The sequence below is a fragment of the Cheilinus undulatus genome, linkage group 18, assembly GCF_018320785.1.
Source record: "Cheilinus undulatus linkage group 18, ASM1832078v1, whole genome shotgun sequence".
NCBI classification, from domain to species: domain Eukaryota; kingdom Metazoa; phylum Chordata; class Actinopteri; order Labriformes; family Labridae; genus Cheilinus; species Cheilinus undulatus.
Genome location: NC_054882.1, coordinates 34,806,398 through 34,822,385, shown reverse-complemented (window position 1 = coordinate 34,822,385; position 15,988 = coordinate 34,806,398). Strand labels below are relative to the sequence as shown.

General features: G+C 38.6%; 1 protein-coding gene across 4 annotated transcripts in view; it reads left to right on the top strand.

Annotated features, from left to right (window-relative positions):
* The window catches only part of ctage5 (CTAGE family, member 5), a 28,487-nt gene extending 13,523 nt beyond the window's left edge, over positions 1 to 14,964 (top strand). For 2 of the 4 annotated variants that reach the window (XM_041812702.1, XM_041812699.1), the window contains 22 exons: positions 370 to 501; positions 1,499 to 1,520; positions 1,879 to 1,967; positions 2,244 to 2,315; positions 2,603 to 2,713; positions 2,821 to 2,892; positions 3,021 to 3,125; positions 3,292 to 3,414; positions 4,371 to 4,556; positions 5,685 to 5,775; positions 5,922 to 5,989; positions 6,079 to 6,149; positions 6,228 to 6,329; positions 6,436 to 6,532; positions 6,987 to 7,054; positions 8,473 to 8,558; positions 8,683 to 8,796; positions 9,424 to 9,585; positions 10,462 to 10,617; positions 13,200 to 13,252; positions 13,368 to 13,545; positions 13,635 to 14,964. In XM_041812702.1, the coding sequence (XP_041668636.1) occupies positions 370 to 501; positions 1,499 to 1,520; positions 1,879 to 1,967; positions 2,244 to 2,315; positions 2,603 to 2,713; positions 2,821 to 2,892; positions 3,021 to 3,125; positions 3,292 to 3,414; positions 4,371 to 4,556; positions 5,685 to 5,775; positions 5,922 to 5,989; positions 6,079 to 6,149; positions 6,228 to 6,329; positions 6,436 to 6,532; positions 6,987 to 7,054; positions 8,473 to 8,558; positions 8,683 to 8,796; positions 9,424 to 9,585; positions 10,462 to 10,617; positions 13,200 to 13,252; positions 13,368 to 13,545; positions 13,635 to 13,855 (2,379 nt within the window). In that variant the 3' untranslated portion in view covers positions 13,856 to 14,964. Of the gene's footprint in view, positions 1 to 369; positions 502 to 1,498; positions 1,521 to 1,878; positions 1,968 to 2,243; positions 2,316 to 2,602; positions 2,714 to 2,820; positions 2,893 to 3,020; positions 3,126 to 3,291; positions 3,415 to 4,370; positions 4,557 to 5,684; positions 5,776 to 5,921; positions 5,990 to 6,078; positions 6,150 to 6,227; positions 6,330 to 6,435; positions 6,533 to 6,986; positions 7,055 to 8,472; positions 8,559 to 8,682; positions 8,797 to 9,423; positions 10,371 to 10,461; positions 10,618 to 13,199; positions 13,253 to 13,367; positions 13,546 to 13,634 lie in introns of those variants that run through there. The other 2 variants (XM_041812701.1, XR_005993297.1) reach the window with 2 other exon arrangements.
* Positions 14,965 to 15,988: the final 1,024 nt, after the last annotated feature.

Genomic DNA, 15,988 nt, shown 5'->3' with positions numbered 1-15,988 from the left:
AAATATTAATATACCTTTACACTTCCTTCTTGAGAAGAAGGAAGTGTAAGCCAGCCCTCTGAAGCAACAGCTATTTTGTTAGCTTCTGACCTCCAGGCTTCATGGAGGCATCACAATGTTAAAAGGAATGAGGGATAAATACATTTTCTTACTTAATAGGTCTCTGTTTTTTGCTGCTTTGACAAGAACCTGTTCTGCACTCCTAATGTATCAAGAAGCTAATCTCAATGTCAACAATGTATCAAACGATGCTTGCTCTAAAATACAGCCCTTGGACAGGGAACCAAAATGTGTTCCTTATTTTATAAGAGCCAAGCATACTTAAAAATATGTTTAAATGAGATTTAAATCCCCTTCATCTTTATCCAGGTTGTATCAGCTCTGCCTGATGACATCAGGCCTGGGCCAGACCTTTATGGGGTGCCATGGGAACCAGTCATCGTCTCAAGTCTGGTGGGACTGGTAACAGTGCTGTTGTTCACCTGTAGATGCTACAGTTCTGTAAGTACACAGCCCCATGTACATACGTATCATTATCATATCTTTTTTTTTTTTTTTTTTTTTTTTTATCCAAGCCCAGTTCAGACCAAAGATTTAAAAAGTTGAAAATGGCATCTGCTTTGCACCAGGCTACTCTGCCACTTTTGAAAGCCTGTCAATTGACGTGACTCACTTCAACAAAGAAGACATTGCATCTTTTCCGGAGCAATGTCTCTCTAAGCTTGAGTTTCCACCTCCACTTTTTTTTTTGCCTGACTTGTAGGTATCCCAACTCTGGTCAGTTTGTCCTGATCATGCCTGAAGCAGTTTCATCATTCAGGGGGAATTCATACCACCTCTAATAAGCTGGGCATATATTCACCACTGAAACGGTTTTTCCTCAGGGGAATGACTAATAACACTGCGCACGTATACTGTATCCTATAGCTGATGTGTCCCATTTCACACACTGGGGTCGAAGGCACTGATTGGCTCTTGAGACACATGACATGAAAACTGAAGAATCAGTTGTTATATCACTGGTTCAGGTGGTATTAGATACAATGAGCACTTTTTGACAAGCGGAACAAAGAGCAGAAGAACAAAATATATACAACTTACATCTGTTCACAACGCTAAAGAAAACTGCTTGTCGAAACGTGTTGCTTGTGTCTAAAACCACCTGACCCAGAAATAAAATAACCTGAAAGGATATTTTTTGAGTGCTGACTCCTCAGTTTTCTTGTAAGTCTCTGTTGGTCATGCAGCTTAAGAAGTTGGAGCGTTTAAGTGTGCCCCTTTTTTTCCCTGTTCTGGAGACACAGAACATGCCTTATGTTCAGCTGTTGACAAACTGAATTGGAGGAAACAAAGCTAGTTGACCTGAATTGAGAAACTGTCCCCAGCAGTGCATTAAATTGGTCTTCTTGCGTTGTGAATCTTCTGATCTGAGCTGGGCTAACATTATCACTGTTTTCTAATGATAAATACTCACTCTAATTGTCTCATGTCTTTACAGGTAAAAAGCCGGTTGTATCGAAGTAAGTACCGTTACATATTCTTTTATTCATTTATATTTATTCTGTTTTTGTAAGATATACGTTTTGGGGCTTTTTATGCCTGTATAGTGGATAGAGCTGGAAGCGGGGATGAGAGATTGAGGGCAAGATCTGCAGGAAATGAGCTGCAGACCGGACTTAAACCTGGGCCGCTTACGTACATGGAGCATGACCCAAAAGCTAGGCCATCTGTGCCCCATTGCATATTCTTTTATTTAACATCTTTGTAACTTAGAAAAATAAAACCAGCTTTAATTTACCAAGTCACCCATCATGCATACTGTACATATTTAAGAAAATCCTTCTGATGCGTTTTGAAAATTGTACTTTCTGTTCTCAGGTAAAGAGCATTGGATGGCTGAGCAGGTTTCACAGCTGCTAGATGAGAAGTGTAAAGTTCTTGAGACTCTCAGTAAATGTCAACAAGAGGTTGGTACACAAGTTAATGCTGAATGATTGCTGTTTGGACACTTGCAACACTTGGAATATGAAGCTGCTACCAAATTCATGCCATATGTTTTGTTTTTATGGAGTGAAAACTTCTGATTCAGATGATTTCTGATGCATTTAGTTTGAGGTGTGAAATTAATTGCAGACAATTATGGATGTAATATAAACACTAAATGAGTTGTATGTTTGTCTTGACTTTGATGACTTTTCTTTCATTTGCATGTGATGTGTTTCTTTATTTTGTGTCATTTGCAGTATGATGACCTGGAGACCTCACTGAGAGACAGTGGTGTTTTGGCCCAAACTCAAAAAACAGAACAACTGGAGGTAGGGCAGCAAGAAAAAGAGTTACAGGGCTATTTGTAAATGTCATACTAAAAATCAGGCTTCTATCTATACAGTTTTCCAAAAAATGTTGCTGAAAGTAATGGGTTGTTCCTTTGATATAACTTCAGTCAGTGTTTTTTTATGTTTTGAAACTAAATTATTGTCATTACCAAGAATTAAAACTTGAAAATAATGACTGTTTTTGTTTTATTGTTTTATTCTCTACATTCATCCCCCCTTTTTTTGCCATTTGAGGAGATTTATTGTTTTTTCACTTGCTCCTTTAGGCCAAAGCTAGACAGTTAGGACATGCTAAAAATGATATGGAGAGGGATCTTGAACAACTGAAGGATCAGCTGGATCAGCAGAGAGAACACAGAAAAGAGCAGGAAAGAAGGGTAGGAGTAACACTCATTATAAGAAGTATCACATGGTCAAGATCTAGTTAGCTATCATTCGAGAAGCAATTGTTTGTTATAGACTTTGTTCTAATTTATCCTTTCAGATAGCTGTGCTTGAGGAAAGCATGAAAACATTTGAAGACGAAGCCAAAGACCTCCAGTCACAAGAAGAACAGGTGCATCCTCCATTATTTAAAAATCTGAAGTTTTAACTTCAACTTTTCTTTTTTTTCTTTTCTCTTGTCCTTTCCTGCCCACTCCCTTTGTGTAACATGAGTCAATATTGCTGCTTGTTGCTCTTCAGGCACAAACTACTCTGAAAGTGTACAGTATGAATAGTGAAAGACTACAAAGGAATCTGGAAACAGCTGGAGAAGAGAACACGCTGTTACAGGAGAGCAATGCACAGGTAGGACACTGAACATGCACATAAACACCTGCAGTTACTGTACATGGCAGCAAGTGACACACAGCATCATATTTATGCTTTTAATGAGTCTTGTACTCAGAATTGCCAAAATATGATCCCTTTTTTTCCTGCACTTTGATTTAATGTTTTTCCTTTCTTTCTGTAGTTGAGGCAGCAGGTGGAGGGATGGGCAGAAAGAGTCGGCGAGTTGGAGGCAGAAATAAGCAGATGTAAGGTTGCCCACAGTGGGATGCTGCAGGATGTGACTAACAAAGATGAGCGAATATGGGTAATAATAACATTTTTTATTACCAAGCTACTCAAAGTTACTGTGTTTTTAATGTAGGAATGGACAAAATTGAATTTTAATAGCAATTGGATATGCTGATATTTTGAAACTAGTTTTATCGGATACCAGTACTGTTACTGATAATCTTCTTTTTATGGTTAAAGAGGACAGCTGCACTACAGTCTCCCCTTTCCTAGAATTTGCCCATTACTCTTATTGTGACAGTCTCTTTTAGAAAAAGACATCAAATAAGATAAAAAACATTTAAATCTACAATAATTGAAAATCTATTCCTTTTTACATATTGAGATGGAGTAACGGGAAAAACATTACCAAGCTTTTTCTGCCTTTTTCAGAGCTACAAACAGCACTGTAACAACCTGATGACAGACACTTAGCTTTGTAGTGCACAAAATAAAAATCTGACCCTTTTAATGGAACCCATACTTTTAAATTAGAATTAATTCTCCTATTTGGAAAACAAGTTTGCTGGGTGGTTCACGTAGATGATCCTTGGAAATTGCTTTAAACAACAAAAAACAAACTCTTTTCAAGTGCAAATACATAAACTTACTGTAGCTCAGACCTGAAACTCCAGCCCCTAGAACACATTTCAGAGTTTAAGGATGAAGAAAAAAACTTAAGCTGAGGTAGATTTGATCTGTTGATTCTACTTTAAACTCCACAAACTTAATGCTTCACCTTAGAAGGTGAAATGTTATGATAAAACATTCAGAAATGTTTATATCTATCTGCTGATACTAATACTTTGCTGATAATATTGGGCATCCCTTATTAAATTTTGAGCTGTGTTTTAGATAATGAATGGAACTCAATTACTTCAACAGAATTTGATTGCAAACTGATGTAAAATGTCATCTTTAATTTAAAAATGCAGTTAAATATCTTCTTGTTGATTGGAATGAGCTGTGTATCAAATACTTGTTTTCTCACAGTCACTGACAGATCGGCTGCTCCGAATGAAAGCTTGGGATTCAGACTTAGAGGAAGAGGGTTATGATGAAGGAGAGAAGGATACATCGAATGGTACAGCGGGGAAAGGAGGTGAAAATGGGAAAGGAGACAGAACAGAAACCCCAGGCCATCTCCAGAAGGTCCAGAAACTTATCTATGCTGCTAAGGTATGTCACTTAAACAAGTGTGCAGTTATAGTGATGCAAAGACTTGAAAGATCTTTCCATAAATAGTAAGATACTCCCTGTGGAACTCAAACCTAGATTAATTCAAATGAAACATTACTGACACGTTTCTTTTTTCTTTTTTTTTTTCTTTTAAAAAGTGTCTTTATTGGGTTATCAGCATCACATGTATCCATAACACTACACATATTACCCAGTTTTGCGTTATTATACAAACACACATGCAAACCAACCAAACAGATTGACCCCCCCTCCCATGATATGAAAACGTTTCCAAAAATACTAAAAAGTAAATATAATAATAAAATAACATTGAAATAGTTAAATAATATTAAGAACACTACCCCAAATCTTGTTAAAATTATCAGAGCAACCTCTAATGCTGTACTTTATCTGCTCTAAATAAAGGAAAGACATTAGATCCCCCAAACAAGAATTAGGAGATGGAGGTATTCAGTCCCTTCAATGAAGGGAAGTAAAAGCAATAATAATCCTTTCTCTGATTAGAAAACAAGCAAAATCCTTAGGAAAACCAAAAATGGAGATTAAGCGGCTGGGAGCCACAGGTCGTGTAAGGGTCTTTGATAATGTATCATACAAGTTGGACCAGAATGAGTTTAGGTTCAGACAAGAGAAAAACGTGTGTGTGTGTGTGTGTGTGTGTGATTAGCGGGAGAAATAGAGCATCTATCACATACAACACCTGTGTTAAATAATTTGTTTAGTTTGACTTTGGAAAGATGCGTCTTGTGTAGAACCTTAAACTTTATCAGTGTCAGACTAGCACAAGGAGCAGTAGCGTTGACCCTTTCAGAGCTTTTTGCCACCACTAATTCAAAAAGGTAGTGCCAAGCACTTTTTCCCAGGTATTCCTAATAATTAAACAGGGCAAAGCTGATAAAAGTAATTTTGTCACAGCTGAGATGAATCCACGGCCTGAGGGGTAAGACAGAATTGTGTTGATGAGAGAATCAGTTGGTAGTTGAGGAAAGTTATGGTGGACAAATTTGTGACTTGAAAATATCTTAATAAAAGGGATTCTGGAAGGCCGGATTTTTACTGACACTATTCTGTGTCTACTTCTATGACGTGTTTGTATTTTTCATTTAGCTGAATGCAGACCTCAAATCAGTGGATGAAGACAAAGACAGAGCATTTGCCAAACTGAATGATGAAATCAAAGCTAAAGAAGACCTGCAAGGTGAGTAAACCAGTCTGGAGTTATTTTTTTAAAAAGCAACAATTATGTATGGAAACTTTGTAGTGCATAAATAGGTGATTTTTGAGAGGTTTTATTCAAATTATATAGAGATGTAAATATCATTGGTATTATTTTTTTCACTCCAGTGAGCATTAAGGAACTGGAGAAGGAAAAATTATCCCTGCAATCAGACTCTGAGCACTACTCAGACCAAGTAGGTGGCCTCCACTATGAAAGTCTTAGCCTAATTTCCTTCGATTTTAGGTAATTCCTCTTAATGTGCATCTCTTATTATGTGTTTAGGTGCAAAGATTACAACAGAAACTCAACATCATGACAGAAATGTACCAGGAGAATGAGCTGAAGCTGCACAGGTAAAGACACGGATACCTGTACAGAGATGTTTAACTGTATTAGCTGTCTGAGATACTGATTACTGTGTGTGCTTGCAGAATGCTGACAGTGGAGGAAAAGGACCGCATGCAGAAGGAAGAGAGGTTAAACAAAGCAGACAAAAACATTGCCCTGGCCATGGAAGAACTCAACAACTATAGGTATATGTCTCTTCTTAAGTGTACTTTTATAAACGTGTGTAATTTAAGTCAGCATCATATGTGTAGAAACACAGCCTGAACGACAGTGCTTTCCCTTTTTCTGTAGACAACGAGCTGAGGAGATGGAGGAAGAGCTGGAAAAAACCAAACAATCTTACCAGACTCAAATATCAGCACATGAAAAGAAGGCTCACAATAACTGGGTTAGTCAAAATCCATCCATAGTATTTGAGAAATATGAGATATATTGAGAGAAATATACATGTCAGTTTGTGAAAGTGTGGTTTTTCATTCTTGTCAATGCAGTGCACACTAGGTCTCTTAAACTGTGAAAACATTATTAGTCCAAGGTTTGTTATAACTTAGCAATCTGACTGGACAAGAGGGATTCCATGAGTAATGGAAGGAGGAGTTGAGTTATTTTTATTCACATCTACTAACTATGAGCAACAATAGAGTGTAGTAGAACGTTGGGTTCACTAGACTTGCAGCATTTGGGCCATGACTAAATCACAGGAGTAACAGTGTTCAGTACAAAATTATATTATAAAATAATATTGCGTAATTGTCTTCACAATGCTTTTAGGCTTACTGGTTTTGACTTTCTCTGATCATTTTTGCTTATTTTATGTCACTGATCTTGGCTTTATTTCCCAGCTGGCATCCCGAGCAGCAGAGAGAGAGCTTGCAGACATCAGGAGAGAGAACGCCCTCCTCAGACAGAAGTAAGCAAACAGTTTACTTGGTATTGTGCCTAAAGCCGGGCTTACACTGTGCGATTTCAAGCTGACTCTAAGACAGTCATGCCAGAATGTCGGCTCATACTGGACTGGATCACTTATGACACCCAACCATTGCTTACTATTTAGGTGCTCACACTTTGAGTGAAGTTGGACCGACTGTGGAGTTTCCTTTAAAAAAAAAAAGTCTCACACACTGAGGTTAAAGTTGTATTCAGTCATATCCTCTCTCCCGCTCACTCTCTCCTATCACACACACAAACGGCATCACCTTGCATGTCAACTGCAGGTCCATGAGTAGGAATATTTTCTGCTTGTTTATTTCCTTTGTCATAGCAGGGATAAGATGCATTAGAAAGTCATTCCTGCTGTTGTCATGATGATTTAAGATGCTGTCAGGCAGTTTACAAAGGAAAAAATACTTCAAAGTTGCGGACTGTGCTTGTGGTGCTGCTCTCACTGTGGGATTGTCTGGAGTCCTATGACCAAAATATCAAACATGTCAGAAATCCGTCCGACCAGTCAAGAGAAGCTGCCCGGACTGTGATCAGGCTGTGATCAGCCATCGTGTCCCCATGTTCATGATTGACACAAGACGGTGCGACTTCCAAGTGAGTCGTGTACCTCCAAATTCATGGCTTTAGCTGAATCAGAGGAAATTCGCACAGTGTCCGCCGGGCTTGAGAGGAAATTCAGTTGTTTTAAACTGGGGTTTAAAACTGGGGGTATCTTTTTAAGTTATACATATTCACATTAAACCTCAAATGAACACGTGTTGATGTGTTTTTGATTGTAGTTCAGCAACCACAAAAGATCAAATTTTAGTCCTTATAATCTATATGTGGTTGGTAATTATAATAGAACATTTTTTTCCTTTCACCAAAAAAAAATACTGTGGAAAGAAATGTAGGGCCCATAATAAAAGCCTTGGATTTTCCCTTTAGATAAGCGATTTAACCCTTTAAAGCCTGAAACCTCAAATAATAGCCAAAAACTTCAAATTTTTGGAAGTGAGGTCTTTATTTATCCTTCTATCGAAATCCAAAAAAAGAAAAATTCCCATAAAGTGTCAGATATTTTTTTTATCAGATTTAGTGCATTAGACATTTTTGGCAATTGATAATTCATTTTTTATGATTTATCAGATTGTACACAAAAGGTTACTAAGGAAATTATTGATCCTGTTGATTAAACAGAGTTCTCACAAAAGTGTGTATGAAATATGATACAGTAGGGTTTAAAGGCTTAATTTGGACTCACAAACTTCTTGTTTAGAAAAAATTATCTGTTTGCCTCAGTAAACTGGATAATAAAAAAGTTTTGATTTGGTCAGTAAGCATATAATATTATTGTTTGTGGTACCGTCTTTGTCATATGTTGACCTAAGGTGTGTTTGCTTTTAGGCTGACAGATACACAGTTTAAACTTGACACCCTGGACAAAGATCCCTACGCCCTGGACAACTTGGCTAGACCCCTGCCTTTCAGAGGTTGGCACAAAAACACGCAAACCAAAAAACACAGAATACATTCAGTGGCTTATAGATCCTAGACTTGAAACAGCTGACAACCGATTTCCTCATTTCAGCATGTACTTATTAATTCTCTACACAGCTGAAAGGTCACCTTACGGCCCATCACCACTGGGTCGACCTGCGTCTGAAACCAGAGCTTTCCTATCACCGCCAACATTAATGGACGGGCCGCCTGCTCGACTGTCTCCCAGAGGTATGAACACACAGAGTCACAACCTTCATGATACAGTCACTACAGACAGATATTATTGTTTTACTGATTTTCATTTCCTTAACCCCTTTGTTTTTTAGAGACTAGTTGAGTTTATTCAGAACAACCACATCCTCTATTATCATTGTTATAAAGCATGGTCTGTATCTCAAAGATTGGGCACACATAGGCTTTTCATAACTTGAATCCTATTTTGCATACAGTGCATTTGATAACTGGGTCTCATAAGTCATGTCAATGAACACTTGCATCATGTTTAAGAATAGCAGCTGGCTGCAGCATGATCAGCACTGTAGTTGCACGGTGTGAATGCCTGCATGCTGTTGGTCTAAAAATAGAGCACAATGTAACGATTTGTCATCACTCTTTCAGTTTATTTATGTTTGATATTATACTTTTGCTCTTCTCTTTCTCTCTCTCTCTCTCTCTCTCTCTCTCTTGCCATCTCCTTCCGATCTAATTGTCTGATATTTCGAATTTCAAATGGTTTCTTTCCCTCTCCCAACTCTACCTCTCATTTTCGTAACATCTTTTACCTCCTCTTACACCCCTCTTTCCCTCTTACTACTCCTCCTCTGTGGTACTTTCCTCCAATTCTTCCCTCTCTAGTCCCTCGTGGCCCAGTGGAGCCCCCAGGTGGCCAAGGGGACATGGAGCGGAGTGGAGGTCCTCATTCAGACAGTGGTTCGATCTCCCCTACATGGGAGAGAGATCGCAGGGGGCCCCCACCTGGACACCCAGGACCCCCACCTGGGCACCCAGGACCTCCAGGTTTGTATGTGACTGTGTAAGTTTGTGAGACAAAGAGAAAGCAGTGGAGAGGAATCGGTCAAGTCCCACATTTTGAACAGACCACATGCTACAAAACAAATATAGGATTGCTGTGAAGACCATGTAAACAAAATAACTCCACTCAGTTAAAATAAAGACTAGGCAGGTAAGTGTTGAAGAGTAAAAAGCTTCAGCACTTACCCCTTGGTTCTGGGAAAGTTGAAGCAACTGTTTTTCATAATAACAGGTCTTAGTTTTTAGAAATTGCTGAGTTGATGGACTTAAGATTTAAGCCACTCACAAGAGAGAGCTATGAAAGTGGGTTGTCACCTTTGCCATCTTGTCTCTTTTTCCCTTGCTTATCATTTAAATACAAAGATGTAATGTTAACATATTAAAGCAAAAAGGAGAGCAATGCATAGTCAATATTATTCATACATGTGTATAACATCCAATCTTCTTCTGCCCAGATGTGTATGTTCTTAGAGACCAATAATGATCTGTGTGTTTGATAAGCATTGTGGTACTTTGTGCACACTAAAACTTTGATGTATACCACTCAATGCACAGGTGTGGCGAATGACATTAATTATGATTCTGTTGCATGACTAGGAGTCGTGTCATGTCATGTACTATGCAGGTCCTGTAGCCATCGTTATGGTCCTAAGTTACACCTGTGCTGCACAACTCATCAGTCAAAGTTACATCCTGCGTATGAGCATGCTAAATGCATTTTGACTGTGCATGCGAACATGAGTTTGGACACTGAAGTAGCTGTCTGTTCAGTACTGTAATGTTTTTATCGTATAATTTATCACATCAGCTGTTGATTGAACTTCACATATTATCACGTATTTGTCTTCCTGTGTTTCTTAGGCTATATGTTTCCTGAACCAGGAGCTCCAATTTACAGGAGACCTCCACCTCCTCCAGGAGCTCTGGGCCCTTTCCCTGCTTCTGGACCGTTTCCACCAGGAGTTCTCCCTCCCAGGGGTCTCCCCCCAGGGCCTTATCATCCTGCAGAGATGGCTGGTGAGTCAGTGCAAGTTGTATAGCTGCTAATAGTGCTGTAATACTCAAGCACAGGAGTTTATCAGTCCTCTTCTGAGAGTTTCTCTTGTGCTTTGAAGTTCAAAATTTTTTTCTTAAATGCTTAAGTTACATTACCCTACACATGGAAGAATTTCTGATCAACTTAAACGTTTCTAATTTTAAGTAAACTGCTGAAGACACTCATGCATCAGTAATGGCAGTTTGGCTCTTCTTATAAAACAGTGGTTCTTAACTGAAGGGTAAGGACCCAAAAGTGGGTCACGGAGCAGTTTTCAGTGGGTCGCCAATGTGTGTCTAGAAAAAATGGTGGCAAAAGTCAATGAAGAACATGAAACTTTACTGTTTATTTTACTCTTTTTTTTAATGATAATGGCTGATTTTAAATGTTTTATCAATCTTTCAACTCATTTATTTCATTTTCTTGCAATAAAAGAGCTGCTTTTACCATGTTAATGAAGTAATTTCTCAAGATTGATGGAAAATTGGCTAAAATTTACATGTTATCAAGGGGAAAAGGGGGTTTAAAACATACCAGTTTTGTCCTTTTTCTTGTTCCTGTCATAAAATCTGTTCCATCAAAGATTTTTAGTGCAACAATTTTATTTACCAAATGTGTATTGTTGAAAATCTTTGGAAATTTGGGTTGGGATTTGTCATCAAAGGTATTGGTGGGTCCTGAGGCTAGACCAGTTGAGAGCCACTTTTATAAAACAAAATGAGATTTTGGTACAGCGTGGACATGACACACCAGCTGGATTTATGCCTATGGCTTCATTTTAGAAGAAGAGCTGTTTGAATAATTTAAAACTGGCATGTGTCAAAGAGGAAATGCAGCGCTTACTCCACCCTGAAGGTGCTGATTACTGAGTGTGTGTGCCAAAAAAAAAAACCCTTTCCTTTCATTATGTCAGATGAATCCATTTAAAAAAACGACGATACTCTCTTTAGTAAAAAAAAAAAAAAAAAAGACAATGTGGGAGTATAGTTAGTTAAAAAGACAAAATTAGAGACAGTGGAGCATTGCAAGTCTGAGGGGTGTTTTGAAACAACACATGATCAGAATTAATCAGACACCAGTAGGCTGGGCCTTATGTGGGCTGGGCAGTTAATTGTAAATTAGATTAAATCGCAATATGGCCTGCTGAAATTTTCAAATCGCAGAAGTTGTAATATTTCTTTAACTTGAAATGTGTCAAAATAGCAGTTTAATAAATCTATTTTTTTGCAATGGCAGAGATTTTATTCACATTATGCAAACATTCAAGTGCCAGTTTTTTATAATGGTTTACAAAAATCCTCTTTTTTGTGTTATATGTATGTTTTTCTTAATCAAAATGAGTTACATAAAAATGATAATGCCGTTTATCAAAGCAAATGACATCACATTTGCAATACAAGCAAAAATAGTTAGCTCATTCTATCTAAAACTGATGAAGTCGAGTGTTCCCTCATGAAAGTCAAACCCCAGCTGTGATCAGCTGGGAGCCACCCTCACCTCCCCCACCCCAGCTGCCTCCTTTATAGCTTAAAGCTTGTTGCACCCCTGTATTCAGATTCACGCTACTATGGATCAGTTGCTTCAGAAATAATTTCATTGTTTTCAATACACATGGTCTTATTTATGTAATTATCAATTGCTTGAATTTGTCAAAAAATACATAAGATTAACCCAAGAATAATTGCATATTAAATCGCAATTGCAATATTTGGGAAAAAAAATCACAATTAGATCATTTTTGCAAATCATTCAGCCCTAGCCTTCACAAGCTTTCTTTAGCTCTACAAAAAAAATGATAATTCTTTCTTTTGGTTTGTGTTATCCAGTTCTTTCAATAGTTTGACAGCATGGTAGTGTGTTTCTTAAGACCCCCCCATTGCTCTGTGCATAAGATCATACACAGCCACAGCAGTTCTTGATTAAGCGTGGTGCAGTTGGTGTAAATCAATAGTTTTCAACCATTTTTTTTGTCCAAGGCACACCTAAGATCGAGCCAGAATCTTAAGGCACAACATATCCATATCCTTACAAAATAGCTCATGTTACATGTAACATGTTATCGTTGGTTAAGTTGTAGTAGTAGGCTATCCTTATTCACATCAGTGTGCTTTGCCACCCCATTTGAGAAACATCATTGTCGACTGAAGTCCATGGTCACAGCTAAGGCCAATGTTGGACATAGGCTGACTTAATTTAAGCACAGCTGGTGCATTTGGCTCTCATAGCCTTGTTTTGTGCAGAAATTAAGAAAACAAGTAATAAGCTCTTTATCCAGCTAAGGAAACAATTTTATGGGCTGGTATGCTGTTGTCACATAAATATTAAACGTGCCTCCTCTGGTGTTTTATGATGTCCCTCGTGCTAGTACTGCTCCAGTTTTGATGTCTTGAAAATCACAAGTTTTCTTTAGTAACTGAAAGCTAACTCTTGCTGCCGGAAATTTTCAAAACATATATTTGGTTTGTTGAAATGTAATAAATCAGAATTTAGACTCCAGGAAAAAAAAACACTGCCAAATTCATGGTCATTCACTTCCTGTATTCTTGTTTTAATTTTCATGCAGATGGCCCATTTAGAGAAAACAGTTTTGGACCTGGTGATCAGGATCCCAGAGAGGTGAGACACATATCAAAGTATGCTTTAATGTTTTTTATATTAGTGGCTTATTTGTTTGAGGTTCTGTAGTCTTGTGCTTGTAACATTTTATCATCTTCTGTACCTGTGTGAAAAGTCTGGCACTGGCGATAGAAGGACTCCCCCTGAAGCTGATCCAAGGATGGGTGGCCCGCCCCCTCCTGGGATCCCAATGGGCCCTGGGGATGGCCCCTTTCCTCGCAGAGCCCCCTATGGACCACCACCACCAGATTTTTACCCTCCCAGGGGCCCTGGGATCCCTCCCATGAGACCTAGTGAGCAGTCATCCTTCAGATTTTCAGAGCTGTATTATTCCTGAATGGTACTATAGTTTTACCTGTCATTCTCTTCCCATCTCTTTCAGTGTGGGCCCCTCCACCTCCAGGAATGATGTACCCTCCCCGCTTTCCTCATGGTGGACCTCTTCCTCCTCATCCTCATCAAGCTCCCCCAATGCGGCCGCCTTTGTCCGATATCCATCCACCTCCTTCAATGGGTCCTCCTCTTCCTCGACAGCCTCTCCCCTCTCCACCACACAGCCAGTCACCAGAGGAGCACACACCCTCCCCTGAAGACGCCATCTGAGCCTGACTAGTTTCCTTGAAAATAAACATTCTGGTTAAAAATGGCCATTGAAATGGCCATTGTGTGATGGATGGCTGCGCAGGTTGCTGGTTCCCATTCTCATTACTCTTAACATCTTGTTAACCAGGAGTATGTCTTCAGTGAAGTGCAGGCAAACTGCCAGTCCTCTTTGTTGTCCTCCCTCTGCTGCTACCTGGTCTTTATCCTCTATTTACTGCCTCTCCTTATCCTGCCTTCTCGTTCTTTTTTTTCTGGTACTGTCGTTTGTCCCTTTCATCATCCAGCTCCATTCTCTGTGCAGCAGTCCATTGTGGTGGAGTCACAGTGACAGCAGTATCATGAATGCAGCAGCTGAAACTGAACTTTGGTGTGCGGGAGTTTTAGCCGCATACACCAGAATCCGTTTTCAATGGCTCTTAGGTTACATGTGGAGATGATGTGTGTGAGCATGTGGAAGAGACTGGAGTGTTTTACTTACATTTCATCCTGATGGCACGGAAAGAGAAATCGTAATGAATGAGAGGGCTGTCGGGGACAAAAAAGCATCCTTTTAGGCTTAATTTTTGATTTTTTATAATAAAAGCACATTTGTTATTTTCACCATTATTTTAAATTTAGCTGTTGCGCATGTTGTGGACCTGGATTTGACTAGACCTCATCGTGTTCACCATTTCTTGTTTTGCCTATTTATTAACAGACTTGTTCTTGAACTGAGGAATATTTTGAAGAAAATATGACTTGAAGGTCAAGTGAAAAAGTCTTAACAAATTGTATATTTTAAGTGGCAGACCTGAATTTCAGTGGCCTCTGTGGATTTGCAGGACTTTTGCCTTCATTAGGAAAGATCTTTCCAAAAAAGGAAGTAAACAATGCTTTTGATCATGTTTCAATGACTTGCATATGGCCTAGGTTTGAAAAAAGTGGATTATAGCAGCTGCTAGTCTATTGTAGAACCAAGCTGTGACTCATTGTGGCAGTCACTGATCACTGAATTTAATGGACTGACTGGAATAGAGGCTCTTTTTAAAGCCGGATGACACCCATGTGGATTTTTGTAAAAAAAAAAAAAAAATATTATTAATAGATGAATAAAGTCTTTAAAATTTTCAGTGACTGTATTTTTTCACATCTTGATATTCTTTAATGTAAGTAGCACTTGTGTAATATTACTGTTTGCACCCATGGACAGATAAGGACTCCTCTTCTGTTTAACACCTTTATTCTTTGCAGTAATTTTTTCAATGACTGTTTTCTGTAAAAGCATCTGGCACTTACAGAATAGCAGACCTGTACTTTACTTTTTCCTGACCGTGACAAATTGCATAACTTCACACTGGCTGATTACACCAAACATACAAATGGCAATCATTTATCCAACCACAGGGAATATGTAAGCAAAATCTGCTGTGAGATGAGTTTAACCTTTCTGTTTCACCAAATACATTCATCATTGGAAGTGACAGTTGTTTATATTACATTATAATAGTAGAGAGGAGCTGAACTGAGCATAGCATACTTAGACATTTGAGACATAATAAGGTTATTAAGTACATTTGCACAAGGGCCAGGTTTAGTCTTGACAGAGACTCTGGGGGCCAGACTTTTAAATAAACAAAAATTGAATAAATGTTTTGGTCTGATTAACATATTATTTTATTAGTATTTGCATTTTCTTACAAATGCAGGCTATTTTAGACATTACCAGTGAGCTCTGTCCCTAATACCTATGACACAGCAGGCCACAAGGACACAGGCCTTCCCATGGAATAGGCTGGGCCCCTAAAAGCACCCCAGGGAGTGGGCCCTCAACAATTGTGGTTTAACTCTAATATTAACCCATTTTTGACACTTTTTGACCCCTTTTCACTACTTCCTTCAGCAATTCCTGCAACATCTTATGTCACTGTAAACCCATTTTTGATCATTTTTGGCACTTTTCGCCCATTTTGCCACTTATTAACTCCTTTGGGCAACTTTTCTGCCAATTATTGCCTTGTACAGAGAGCTACTCTGTAACTACCTTTCAGTAAGTTGCCAGGCTAATTTTGCTATATTTTTGCCTCTTTTAACCCATTTTTGATACTTTTTGCCTCTCTAACCCAATTATTGCCATTCTTTAACCCCTTTTAAGTC